Source organism: Triticum aestivum, chromosome 2D, assembly GCF_018294505.1.
Source record: "Triticum aestivum cultivar Chinese Spring chromosome 2D, IWGSC CS RefSeq v2.1, whole genome shotgun sequence".
Lineage (NCBI taxonomy): Eukaryota > Viridiplantae > Streptophyta > Magnoliopsida > Poales > Poaceae > Triticum > Triticum aestivum.
Window position 1 is genome coordinate 624,602,210 of NC_057799.1, and position 14,536 is coordinate 624,616,745.

General features: G+C 57.1%; 1 protein-coding gene across 1 annotated transcript in view; it reads left to right on the forward strand.

Annotated features, from left to right (window-relative positions):
• Positions 1-652: 652 nt before the first annotated feature.
• The window catches only part of LOC123050542 (ervatamin-C-like), a 19,976-nt gene continuing 6,092 nt past the window's right edge, over positions 653-14,536 (forward strand). Inside the window, exon 1 of the mRNA XM_044473321.1 lies at positions 653-1,157. Within this exon, the coding sequence (XP_044329256.1) occupies positions 662-1,157 (496 nt within the window). The 5' untranslated portion in view covers positions 653-661. The remainder of the gene's footprint in view (positions 1,158-14,536) is intronic.

Sequence of the window (14,536 nt, forward strand, 5' to 3'; positions counted from 1 at the left end):
ATATATATTTGGTATTTTAGATGTTGATATATTTTGATCTAAATTTGGTCAAACTTTGCAAAGTTTGACTTGATCCAAATCCAATACGCGGAGTACAAATGACCGGAGGGAGTAGGTGTCTGCATTTGTAGTGTGTTTCTCGAAAAAAACAGAATAATCTTAAAAGCGTACTCGAGCTGTAATCTTTTGTGTTGGTAAATCCTGCATATTGTCAATCAGTTGAACTTATCAACACTGGCAGCTGAAAGCCTGAAACACGGCTAAGTTGAAATTTGGTATGCGTTCACTGTGCTAGAAGACGAAAATGTTGACAGAATTGGGAAGGCGACAAGGTGCATTAGTTAGTATACAAACCGGTGTCCGGCCCTGATCAGTTAGTGTGCAGGGCAAGGGAACCTAACCAACTCGATCGATCTTCTTTCGAGTGCCAAGGCATGCATGCATGCACCGAGTGCACTGCTACCAGTAAGGCACCAAGAGAAAACGCAGATCGTTACCATTCCTCAACTAGCTAGTACGTGCATCGACCTGCATGCATGCGTCCGTCGCCGGCCGACACTGCCCAAAGACATGCTCCCGCGCTCCACTTGTAACTCTCGCACTATATAAACGCGGGTCTACACCTTCATGCTCAAGCAGAAGCTTGTGTAGATCGATCGATATGGCTTTCTCCCATGGCGGCACATGGTCAGTGATCCGTACAGTAGTTCTGCTAATAGGCGGCCTGCTCGCCGCCGTCCCTGCGGCGTCGGGCGGCCACGTCGACGCCGGTGACATGCTGATGATGGACAGGTTCCGCCAGTGGCAGGCCACTCACAACCGTTCGTACCTGAGCGCGGAGGAGCGGCTGCAGCGCTTCGAGGTGTACCGCAGCAACGTGGAGTACATCGACGCCGCCAACAGGCGCGGCGACCTCACTTACGAGCTCGGCGAGAACCAATTCGCTGACCTCACAGGGGAGGAGTTCGTCGCAAGGTATGCGTCGTCGCACGACGCCGGCGGTCACACTGACTCGGTCATCACGACGGCCGCCGAGGCTGACGGCCTCTGGTCGTCGGGCGGTGGAGACGACTCCTTGGAGGCTCCGCTTCCGCCCAGCGTGGACTGGAGGGCCAAAGGCGCCGTGACGCCGGTCAAGAACCAAGGCTCGCAATGCTGTACGTATTCATCAATTATATTAACTTTTTTAGAACTGGTAAGTGCCGCACGCTTTGCACAAGAAATTCTGCCCTGACTTTTTTGATGGTATCACTACCGGACTCGGGCACTATGCCTACAGCCCAGGGCCGTCGGCATAGGTCCTTTGCCGTCGGCATAGATCTATGCCTACGGCTGCCGTCGGCATATCCCCGTCGGCGTAGATCACGTCAGCGTAGTCTTGTCAGACCGTCGGCGTAGTATAGCCGTCGGCATAGGGGCCTATGCCGACGGCCGGGCGTCAGCCGTCGGCATAGTTTAGCCGTCGGCCGTGTTTTTAGCCTGACGGCAACGGACGGCGCCGTCAAAAGCGCTAACGATTCACGGAATGCCACGTGGCACTCCCTGGTGCCTCCTGGTGGCAGGGCTAAGCCGTAGGCATAGATGAAATATATGCCGACAGCTTTGCCGTAGGCATAGCCGTGCCACGTGTCGTCCCCTGGTGTCTCCTAGCGGCAGAGCTATGCCTACGGCAAAGCCGTCGATGCCGACCCGTGCCACGTGTCGTCCCGTGGTGCCTCCTAGCGGCAGAGCTATGCCTACGGCAAAGCCGTCGGCATAGATATTTTTTTTGAAATTTTTTTTGAATTTTTTTTATTTTCAAATTTCTGAATTATTTTAACCTCTAATCTCTAATCACCACCCCTCATCACTGCTCAATTTATCCTCTAATCTCTAATCACCCCTCATCATTCCAAATCATCTAACTTCCCGAACGGTCACCCATCCTCCCACTCCCCCAGCCTGAGCACGCTTAACTTCCGGGTTCTATTCTCCCTCGTTTCCAAGTCTGCACTTGTTGTTTTCCTGACAATAGTAAGACGTCAATTGTATTAACCCTCAGGAATTTAGCTTGAGCATGAAGTGACACATTTCACTGTTTGAGTTTGAAACTATTGTTTTAAAACGCAATAATTATTTAGTAACACTAATATTTCTTGAATAATTAGTTTGACAGCAGTTTGACCACAGTTCGACCACTGTTTGACCACAGTTTGACCACAGTTGACCAAAATTCAAAAAAACTGAAATAATTATTTAGTAACACCAATATTCTAGAATAATTAGTTTGACCACAGTTTGACCAGACTGCACCACATTTTTTCCAAATATAAAGGGCAATCCGGGTAGAGGGAATTGTTCGAATACTTCTCCATCACCAAAAATTATGAAAAATTACCATCGTTCCTATAGCACATGTTCCCACGTCTTGTAAAAAACTCATGATTTTATCGCGATCCGAATATTTAATAATATTCACGCCGCACCGTTACCGCAGAACGTCTACTACTGTGTCATCGCCGTCCGTGAGGGGGGCCACACCCCGGAGACGCGTGCCGCCTCTTCGAACATGCCACAACACCACCCCCATGTATGAGGGGCCGGTGCGACACTCCGGTGGCATTGCTACCCCCCTAGGGCCCCCATCCCGCCTAACCCTGGAGCGGTTGACCACGAGATCTAGCCCTTTGACTTCCCACGGGCGGGCTTTGACCAGTGGACCTCTCCACCCGGTTGTGTCAGGTGAGCACAGAGGGACACCTGGGAGCAACGTCCGGGCCAAACCCACAGCTACATCCCCTCCGTGTAGACCCGACGCGTCCGTTTCCCCCCTTCAGGTGCCGGCGACGGCGCCGTCCGTGAGATGGGAGGCCACGCCCCGGAGACGCGTGCCGGGCGTTTGCAACCGCCACAACACCTTCAGACTTGTGAGAAGCCGCGTACGCAAGATTGGTGGCATGCTAGCCCACGGAGGCCGCCGGCCACAGTCATAGACATGCGAAGGGCAATCCGGGTAGAGGGAATTGTCCGGATACTTCTCCATCACCAAAAATTATGAAAAATTACCATCGTTCCTATAGCACACGTTCCCACGTCTTGTAAAAAACTCATCATTTTATCGCGATCCGAATATTTAATAATATTCACGCCGCACCGTTACCGCAGAACGTCTACTACTATGTCATCGCCGTCTGTGCGGGGGGCCACACCCCGGAGACGCGTGCCGCCTCTTCGGACATGCCACAACACCACCCCCCATGTATGAGGGGCCGGTGCGACGCTCCGGTGGCATTGCTACCCCCCTAGGGCCCCCGTCCCGCCTAACCCTGGAGCGGTTGACCACGAGATCTAGCCCTTTGACTTCCCACGGGCGGGCTTTGACCAGTGGACCTCTCCACCCGGTTGTGTCAGGTCAGCACAGAGGCACACCTGGGAGCAACATCCGGGCCAAACCCACAGCTAAATCCCCTCCGTGTAGACCCGACGCGTCCGTTTCCCCCCTTCAGGTGCCGGCGACGGCGTCGTCCGTGAGCTAGGAGGCCACGCACCGGAGACGCGTGCCGGGCGTTTGCAACCGCCACAAGACCTTCAGACTGGTGAGAAGCCGCGTACGCAAGATTGGCGGCATGCTAGCCCACGGAGGCCGCCGGCCACAGTCGTAGACATGCGAAAGGCAATCCGGGTAGAGGGAATTGTTCGGATACTTCTCCATGACAAAAAATTATGAAAAATTACCATCGTTCCTATAGCACATGTTCCCACGTCTTGTAAAAAACTCATCATTTTATCACGATCCGAATATTTAATAATATTCACGCCGCACCGTTACCGCAGAACGTTTACTACTGTGTCATCGCCGTCCGTGAGGGGGGCACACCCCGGAGACGCGTGCTGCCTCTTCGGACATGCCACAACACCACCCCCATGTATGAGGGGCCGGTGCGACGCTTCGGTGGCATTGCTACCCCCCAGGGCCCCCGTCCCGCCTAACCATGGAGCGGTTGACCACGAGATCTAGCCCTTTGACTTCCCACGGGCGGGCTTTGACCAGTGGACCTCTCCACCCGGTTGTGTCAGGTCAGCACAGAGGGACACCTGGGAGCAACATCCGGGCCAAACCCACAGCTACATCACCTCCGTGTAGACCCGACGCGTCCGTTTCCCCCCTTCAGGTGCCGGCGACGGCGCCGTCCGTGAGCTGGGAGGCCACGCCTCGGAGACGCGTGCCGGGCGTTTGCAACCACCACAACACCTTCAGACTTGTGAGAAGCCGCGTACGCAAGATTGGCGGCATGCTAGCCCACGGAGGCCGCCGGCCACAGTCGTAAACATGCGAAGGGTAATCCGGGTAGAGGGAATTGTTCGGATACTTCTCCATAACCAAAAATTATGAAAAATTACCATCGTTCCTATAGCACATGTTCCCACGTCTTGTAAAAAACTCATCATTTTATCGCGATCCGAATATTTAATAATATTCACGCCGCACCGTTACCACAGAACGTCTACTACTGTGTCATCGCCGTCCGTGAGGGGGGCCACACCCCGGAGACGCGTGCCGCCTCTTCGGACATGCCACAACACCACCCCCCATGTATGAGGGCCCGGTGCGACGCTTCGGTGGCATTGCTACCCCCCTAGGGCCCCCGTCCCGCCTAACCCTGGAGCGGTTGACCACGAGATCTAGCCCTTTGACTTCCCACGGGCGGGCTTGGACCAGTGGACCTCTCCACCCGGTTGTGTCAGGTCAGCACAGAGGGACACCTGGGAGCAACGTCCGGGCCAAACCCACAGCTAAATCCCCTCCGTGTAGACCAGACGCGTCCGTTTCCCCCCTGCAGGTGCCGACGACGGCGTCGTCCGTGAGCTGGGAGGCCACGCCCCGGAGACGCGTGCCGGGCGTTTGCAACCGCCACAAGACCTTCAGACTTGTGAGAAGCCGCGTACGCAAGATTGGCGGCATGCTAGCCCATGGAGGCCGCCGGCCACAGTCGTAGACATGCGAAAGGCAATCCGGGTAGAGGGAATTGTTCGGATACTTCTCCATGACCAAAAATTATGAAAAATTACCATCGTTCCTATAGCACATGTTCCCACGTCTTGTAAAAAACTCATGATTTTATCACGATCCGAATATTTAATAATATTCACGCCGCACCGTTACCGCAGAACGTCTACTACTGTGTCATCGCCGTCCGTGAGGGGGGCACACCCCGGAGACGCGTGCTGCCTCTTCGGACATGCCACAACACCACCCCCATGTATGAGGGGCCGGTGCGACGCTTCGGTGGCATTGCTACCCCCCCAGGGCCCCCGTCCCGCCTAACCATGGAGCGGTTGACCACGAGATCTAGCCCTTTGACTTCCCACGGGCGGGCTTTGACCAGTGGACCTCTCCACCCGGTTGTGTCAGGTCAGCACAGAGGGACACCTGGGAGCAACATCCGGGCCAAACCCACAGCTACATCACCTCCGTGTAGACCCGACGCGTCCGTTTCCCCCCTTCAGGTGCCGGCGACGGCGCCGTCCGTGAGCTGGGAGGCCACGCCTCGGAGACGCGTGCCGGGCGTTTGCACCCACCACAACACCTTCAGACTTGTGAGAAGCCGCGTACGCAAGATTGGCGGCATGCTAGCCCACGGAGGCCGCCGGCCACAGTCGTAAACATGCGAAGGGTAATCCGGGTAGAGGGAATTGTTCGGATACTTCTCCATAACCAAAAATTATGAAAAATTACCATCGTTCCTATAGCACATGTTCCCACGTCTTGTAAAAAACTCATCATTTTATCGCGATCCGAATATTTAATAATATTCACGCCGCACCGTTACCGCAGAACGTCTACTACTGTGTCATCGCCGTCCGTGAGGGGGGCCACACCCCGGAGACGCGTGCCGCCTCTTCGGACATGCCACAACACCACACCCCATGTATGAGGGGCCGGTGCGACGCTCCGGTGGCATTGCTACCCCCCTAGGGCCCCCGTCCCGCCTAACCCTGGAGCGGTTGACCACGAGATCTAGCCCTTTGACTTCCCACGGGCGGGCTTTGACCAGTGGACCTCTCCACCCGGTTATGTCAGGTCAGCACAGAGGGACACCTGGGAGCAACATCCGGGCCAAACCCATAGCTACATCCCCTCCGTGTAGACCCGACGCGTCCGTTTCCCCCCTTCAGGTGCCGGCGACGGCGTCGTCCGTGAGCTGGGAGGCCACGCCCCGGAGACGCGTGCCGGGCGTTTGCAACCGCCACAACACCTTCAGATTTGTGAGAAGCCGCGTACGCAAGATTGGCGGCATGCTAGCCCATGGAGGCCGCCGGCCACAGTCGTAGACATGCGAAGGGCAATCCGGGTAGAGGGAATTGTTCGGATACTTCTCCATGACAAAAAATTATGAAAAATTACCATCGTTCCTATAGCACATGTTCCCACGTCTTGTAAAAAACTCATGATTTTATCGCGATCCGAATATTTAATAATATTCACGCCGCACCGTTACCGCAGAACGTCTACTACTTTGTTATCGCCGTCCGTGAGGGGGGCACACCCCGGAGACGCGTGTTGCCTCTTCGGACATGCCACAACACCACCCCCATGTATGAGGGGCCGGTGCGACGCTTCGGTGGCATTGCTACCCCCCAGGGCCCCCGTCCCGCCTAACCATGGAGCGGTTGACCACGAGATCTAGCCCTTTGACTTCCCACGGGCGGGCTTTGACCAGTGGACCTCTCCACCCGGTTGTGTCAGGTCAGCACAGAGGGACACCTGGGAGCAACATCCGGGCCAAACCCACAGCTACATCACCTCCGTGTAGACCCGACGCGTCCGTTTCCCCCCTTCAGGTGCCGGCGACGGCGCCGTCCGTGAGCTGGGAGGCCACGCCTCGGAGACGCGTGCCGGGCGTTTGCAACCACCACAACACCTTCAGACTTGTGAGAAGCCGCGTACGCAAGATTGGCGGCATGCTAGCCCACGGAGGCCGCCGGCCACAGTCGTAAACATGCGAAGGGTAATCCGGGTAGAGGGAATTGTTCGGATACTTCTCCATAACCAAAAATTATGAAAAATTACCATCGTTCCTATAGCACATGTTCCCACGTCTTGTAAAAAACTCATCATTTTATCGCGATCCGAATATTTAATAATATTCACGCCGCACCGTTACCACAGAACGTCTACTACTGTGTCATCGCCGTCCGTGAGGGGGGCCACACCCCGGAGACGCGTGCCGCCTCTTCGGACATGCCACAACACCACCCCCCATGTATGAGGGCCCGGTGCGACGCTTCGGTGGCATTGCTACCCCCCTAGGGCCCCCGTCCCGCCTAACCCTGGAGCGGTTGACCACGAGATCTAGCCCTTTGACTTCCCACGGGCGGGCTTGGACCAGTGGACCTCTCCACCCGGTTGTGTCAGGTCAGCACAGAGGGACACCTGGGAGCAACGTCCGGGCCAAACCCACAGCTAAATCCCCTCCGTGTAGACCAGACGCGTCCGTTTCCCCCCTGCAGGTGCCGACGACGGCGTCGTCCGTGAGCTGGGAGGCCACGCCCCGGAGACGCGTGCCGGGCGTTTGCAACCGCCACAAGACCTTCAGACTTGTGAGAAGCCGCGTACGCAAGATTGGCGGCATGCTAGCCCATGGAGGCCGCCGGCCACAGTCGTAGACATGCGAAAGGCAATCCGGGTAGAGGGAATTGTTCGGATACTTCTCCATGACCAAAAATTATGAAAAATTACCATCGTTCCTATAGCACATGTTCCCACGTCTTGTAAAAAACTCATGATTTTATCACGATCCGAATATTTAATAATATTCACGCCGCACCGTTACCGCAGAACGTCTACTACTGTGTCATCGCCGTCCGTGAGGGGGGGCACACCCCGGAGACGCGTGCTGCCTCTTCGGACATGCCACAACACCACCCCCATGTATGAGGGGCCGGTGCGACGCTTCGGTGGCATTGCTACCCCCCCAGGGCCCCCGTCCCGCCTAACCATGGAGCGGTTGACCACGAGATCTAGCCCTTTGACTTCCCACGGGCGGGCTTTGACCAGTGGACCTCTCCACCCGGTTGTGTCAGGTCAGCACAGAGGGACACCTGGGAGCAACATCCGGGCCAAACCCACAGCTACATCACCTCCGTGTAGACCCGACGCGTCCGTTTCCCCCCTTCAGGTGCCGGCGACGGCGCCGTCCGTGAGCTGGGAGGCCACGCCTCGGAGACGCGTGCCGGGCGTTTGCACCCACCACAACACCTTCAGACTTGTGAGAAGCCGCGTACGCAAGATTGGCGGCATGCTAGCCCACGGAGGCCGCCGGCCACAGTCGTAAACATGCGAAGGGTAATCCGGGTAGAGGGAATTGTTCGGATACTTCTCCATAACCAAAAATTATGAAAAATTACCATCGTTCCTATAGCACATGTTCCCACGTCTTGTAAAAAACTCATCATTTTATCGCGATCCGAATATTTAATAATATTCACGCCGCACCGTTACCGCAGAACGTCTACTACTGTGTCATCGCCGTCCGTGAGGGGGGCCACACCCCGGAGACGCGTGCCGCCTCTTCGGACATGCCACAACACCACCCCCCATGTATGAGGGCCCGGTGCGACGCTCCGGTGGCATTGCTACCCCCCTAGGGCCCCCGTCCCGCCTAACCCTGGAGCGGTTGACCACGAGATCTAGCCCTTTGACTTCCCACGGGCGGGCTTTGACCAGTGGACCTCTCCACCCGGTTGTGTCAGGTCAGCACAGAGGGACACCTGGGAGCAACATCCGGGCCAAACCCACAGCTACATCACCTCCGTGTAGACCCGACGCGTCCGTTTCCCCCCTTCAGGTGCCGGCGACGGCGCCGTCCGTGAGCTGGGAGGCCACGCCTCGGAGACGCGTGCCGGGCGTTTGCACCCACCACAACACCTTCAGACTTGTGAGAAGCCGCGTACGCAAGATTGGCGGCATGCTAGCCCACGGAGGCCGCCGGCCACAGTCATAGACATGCGAAGGGCAATCCGGGTAGAGGGAATTGTTCGGATACTTCTCCATGACAAAAAATTATGAAAAATTACCATCGTTCCTATAGCACATGTTCCCACGTCTTGTAAAAAACTCATCATTTTATCACGATCCGAATATTTAATAATATTCACGCCGCACCGTTACCGCAGAACGTTTACTACTGTGTCATCGCCGTCCGTGAGGGGGGCACACCCCGGAGACGCGTGCTGCCTCTTCGGACATGCCACAACACCACCCCCATGTATGAGGGGCCGGTGCGACGCTTCGGTGGCATTGCTACCCCCCAGGGCCCCCGTCCCGCCTAACCATGGAGCGGTTGACCACGAGATCTAGCCCTTTGACTTCCCACGGGCGGGCTTTGACCAGTGGACCTCTCCACCCGGTTGTGTCAGGTCAGCACAGAGGGACACCTGGGAGCAACATCCGGGCCAAACCCACAGCTACATCACCTCCGTGTAGACCCGACGCGTCCGTTTCCCCCCTTCAGGTGCCGGCGACGGCGCCGTCCGTGAGCTGGGAGGCCACGCCTCGGAGACGCGTGCCGGGCGTTTGCAACCACCACAACACCTTCAGACTTGTGAGAAGCCGCGTACGCAAGATTGGCGGCATGCTAGCCCACGGAGGCCGCCGGCCACAGTCGTAAACATGCGAAGGGTAATCCGGGTAGAGGGAATTGTTCGGATACTTCTCCATAACCAAAAATTATGAAAAATTACCATCGTTCCTATAGCACATGTTCCCACGTCTTGTAAAAAACTCATCATTTTATCGCGATCCGAATATTTAATAATATTCACGCCGCACCGTTACCACAGAACGTCTACTACTGTGTCATCGCCGTCCGTGAGGGGGGCCACACCCCGGAGACGCGTGCCGCCTCTTCGGACATGCCACAACACCACCCCCCATGTATGAGGGCCCGGTGCGACGCTTCGGTGGCATTGCTACCCCCCTAGGGCCCCCGTCCCGCCTAACCCTGGAGCGGTTGACCACGAGATCTAGCCCTTTGACTTCCCACGGGCGGGCTTGGACCAGTGGACCTCTCCACCCGGTTGTGTCAGGTCAGCACAGAGGGACACCTGGGAGCAACGTCCGGGCCAAACCCACAGCTAAATCCCCTCCGTGTAGACCAGACGCGTCCGTTTCCCCCCTGCAGGTGCCGACGACGGCGTCGTCCGTGAGCTGGGAGGCCACGCCCCGGAGACGCGTGCCGGGCGTTTGCAACCGCCACAAGACCTTCAGACTTGTGAGAAGCCGCGTACGCAAGATTGGCGGCATGCTAGCCCATGGAGGCCGCCGGCCACAGTCGTAGACATGCGAAAGGCAATCCGGGTAGAGGGAATTGTTCGGATACTTCTCCATGACCAAAAATTATGAAAAATTACCATCGTTCCTATAGCACATGTTCCCACGTCTTGTAAAAAACTCATGATTTTATCACGATCCGAATATTTAATAATATTCACGCCGCACCGTTACCGCAGAACGTCTACTACTGTGTCATCGCCGTCCGTGAGGGGGGCACACCCCGGAGACGCGTGCTGCCTCTTCGGACATGCCACAACACCACCCCCATGTATGAGGGGCCGGTGCGACGCTTCGGTGGCATTGCTACCCCCCCAGGGCCCCCGTCCCGCCTAACCATGGAGCGGTTGACCACGAGATCTAGCCCTTTGACTTCCCACGGGCGGGCTTTGACCAGTGGACCTCTCCACCCGGTTGTGTCAGGTCAGCACAGAGGGACACCTGGGAGCAACATCCGGGCCAAACCCACAGCTACATCACCTCCGTGTAGACCCGACGCGTCCGTTTCCCCCCTTCAGGTGCCGGCGACGGCGCCGTCCGTGAGCTGGGAGGCCACGCCTCGGAGACGCGTGCCGGGCGTTTGCACCCACCACAACACCTTCAGACTTGTGAGAAGCCGCGTACGCAAGATTGGCGGCATGCTAGCCCACGGAGGCCGCCGGCCACAGTCGTAAACATGCGAAGGGTAATCCGGGTAGAGGGAATTGTTCGGATACTTCTCCATAACCAAAAATTATGAAAAATTACCATCGTTCCTATAGCACATGTTCCCACGTCTTGTAAAAAACTCATCATTTTATCGCGATCCGAATATTTAATAATATTCACGCCGCACCGTTACCGCAGAACGTCTACTACTGTGTCATCGCCGTCCGTGAGGGGGGCCACACCCCGGAGACGCGTGCCGCCTCTTCGGACATGCCACAACACCACACCCCATGTATGAGGGGCCGGTGCGACGCTCCGGTGGCATTGCTACCCCCCTAGGGCCCCCGTCCCGCCTAACCCTGGAGCGGTTGACCACGAGATCTAGCCCTTTGACTTCCCACGGGCGGGCTTTGACCAGTGGACCTCTCCACCCGGTTATGTCAGGTCAGCACAGAGGGACACCTGGGAGCAACATCCGGGCCAAACCCATAGCTACATCCCCTCCGTGTAGACCCGACGCGTCCGTTTCCCCCCTTCAGGTGCCGGCGACGGCGTCGTCCGTGAGCTGGGAGGCCACGCCCCGGAGACGCGTGCCGGGCGTTTGCAACCGCCACAACACCTTCAGATTTGTGAGAAGCCGCGTACGCAAGATTGGCGGCATGCTAGCCCATGGAGGCCGCCGGCCACAGTCGTAGACATGCGAAGGGCAATCCGGGTAGAGGGAATTGTTCGGATACTTCTCCATGACAAAAAATTATGAAAAATTACCATCGTTCCTATAGCACATGTTCCCACGTCTTGTAAAAAACTCATGATTTTATCGCGATCCGAATATTTAATAATATTCACGCCGCACCGTTACCGCAGAACGTCTACTACTTTGTTATCGCCGTCCGTGAGGGGGGCACACCCCGGAGACGCGTGTTGCCTCTTCGGACATGCCACAACACCACCCCCATGTATGAGGGGCCGGTGCGACGCTTCGGTGGCATTGCTACCCCCCCAGGGCCCCCGTCCCGCCTAACCATGGAGCGGTTGACCACGAGATCTAGCCCTTTGACTTCCCACGGGCGGGCTTTGACCAGTGGACCTCTCCACCCGGTTGTGTCAGGTCAGCACAGAGGGACACCTGGGAGCAACATCCGGGCCAAACCCACAGCTACATCACCTCCGTGTAGACCCGACGCGTCCGTTTCCCCCCTTCAGGTGCCGGCGACGGCGCCGTCCGTGAGCTGGGAGGCCACGCCTCGGAGACGCGTGCCGGGCGTTTGCACCCACCACAACACCTTCAGACTTGTGAGAAGCCGCGTACGCAAGATTGGCGGCATGCTAGCCCACGGAGGCCGCCGGCCACAGTCGTAAACATGCGAAGGGTAATCCGGGTAGAGGGAATTGTTCGGATACTTCTCCATAACCAAAAATTATGAAAAATTACCATCGTTCCTATAGCACATGTTCCCACGTCTTGTAAAAAACTCATCATTTTATCGCGATCCGAATATTTAATAATATTCACGCCGCACCGTTACCGCAGAACGTCTACTACTGTGTCATCGCCGTCCGTGAGGGGGGCCACACCCCGGAGACGCGTGCCGCCTCTTCGGACATGCCACAACACCAACCCCCATGTATGAGGGCCCGGTGCGACGCTCCGGTGGCATTGCTACCCCCCTAGGGCCCCCGTCCCGCCTAACCCTGGAGCGGTTGACCACAAGATCTAGCCCTTTGACTTCCCACGGGCGGGCTTTGACCAGTGGACCTCTCCACCCGGTTATGTCAGGTCAGCACAGAGGGACACCTGGGAGCAACATCCGGGCCAAACCCATAGCTACATCCCCTCCGTGTAGACCCGACGCGTCCGTTTCCCCCCTACAGGTGCCGGCGACGGCGTCGTCCGTGAGCTGGGAGGCCACGCCCCGGAGACGCGTGCCGGGCGTTTGCAACCGCCACAACACCTTCAGATTTGTGAGAAGCCGCGTACGCAAGATTGGCGGCATGCTAGCCCATGGAGGCCGCCGGCCACAGTCGTAGACATGCGAAGGGCAATCCGGGTAGAGGGAATTGTTCGGATACTTCTCCATGACAAAAAATTATGAAAAATTACCATCGTTCCTATAGCACATGTTCCCACGTCTTGTAAAAAACTCATGATTTTATCGCGATCCGAATATTTAATAATATTCACGCCGCACCGTTACCGCAGAACGTCTACTACTTTGTTATCGCCGTCCGTGAGGGGGGCACACCCCGGAGACGCGTGTTGCCTCTTCGGACATGCCACAACACCACCCCCATGTATGAGGGGCCGGTGCGACGCTTCGGTGGCATTGCTACCCCCCAGGGCCCCCGTCCCGCCTAACCATGGAGCGGTTGACCACGAGATCTAGCCCTTTGACTTCCCACGGGCGGGCTTTGACCAGTGGACCTCTCCACCCGGTTGTGTCAGGTCAGCACAGAGGGACACCTGGGAGCAACATCCGGGCCAAACCCACAGCTACATCACCTCCGTGTAGACCCGACGCGTCCGTTTCCCCCCTTCAGGTGCCGGCGACGGCGCCGTCCGTGAGCTGGGAGGCCACGCCTCGGAGACGCGTGCCGGGCGTTTGCAACCACCACAACACCTTCAGACTTGTGAGAAGCCGCGTACGCAAGATTGGCGGCATGCTAGCCCACGGAGGCCGCCGGCCACAGTCGTAAACATGCGAAGGGTAATCCGGGTAGAGGGAATTGTTCGGATACTTCTCCATAACCAAAAATTATGAAAAATTACCATCGTTCCTATAGCACATGTTCCCACGTCTTGTAAAAAACTCATCATTTTATCGCGATCCGAATATTTAATAATATTCACGCCGCACCGTTACCACAGAACGTCTACTACTGTGTCATCGCCGTCCGTGAGGGGGGCCACACCCCGGAGACGCGTGCCGCCTCTTCGGACATGCCACAACACCACCCCCCATGTATGAGGGCCCGGTGCGACGCTTCGGTGGCATTGCTACCCCCCTAGGGCCCCCGTCCCGCCTAACCCTGGAGCGGTTGACCACGAGATCTAGCCCTTTGACTTCCCACGGGCGGGCTTGGACCAGTGGACCTCTCCACCCGGTTGTGTCAGGTCAGCACAGAGGGACACCTGGGAGCAACGTCCGGGCCAAACCCACAGCTAAATCCCCTCCGTGTAGACCAGACGCGTCCGTTTCCCCCCTGCAGGTGCCGACGACGGCGTCGTCCGTGAGCTGGGAGGCCACGCCCCGGAGACGCGTGCCGGGCGTTTGCAACCGCCACAAGACCTTCAGACTTGTGAGAAGCCGCGTACGCAAGATTGGCGGCATGCTAGCCCATGGAGGCCGCCGGCCACAGTCGTAGACATGCGAAAGGCAATCCGGGTAGAGGGAATTGTTCGGATACTTCTCCATGACCAAAAATTATGAAAAATTACCATCGTTCCTATAGCACATGTTCCCACGTCTTGTAAAAAACTCATGATTTTATCACGATCCGAATATTTAATAATATTCACGCCGCACCGTTACCGCAGAACGTCTACTACTGTGTCATCGCCGTCCGTGAGGGGGG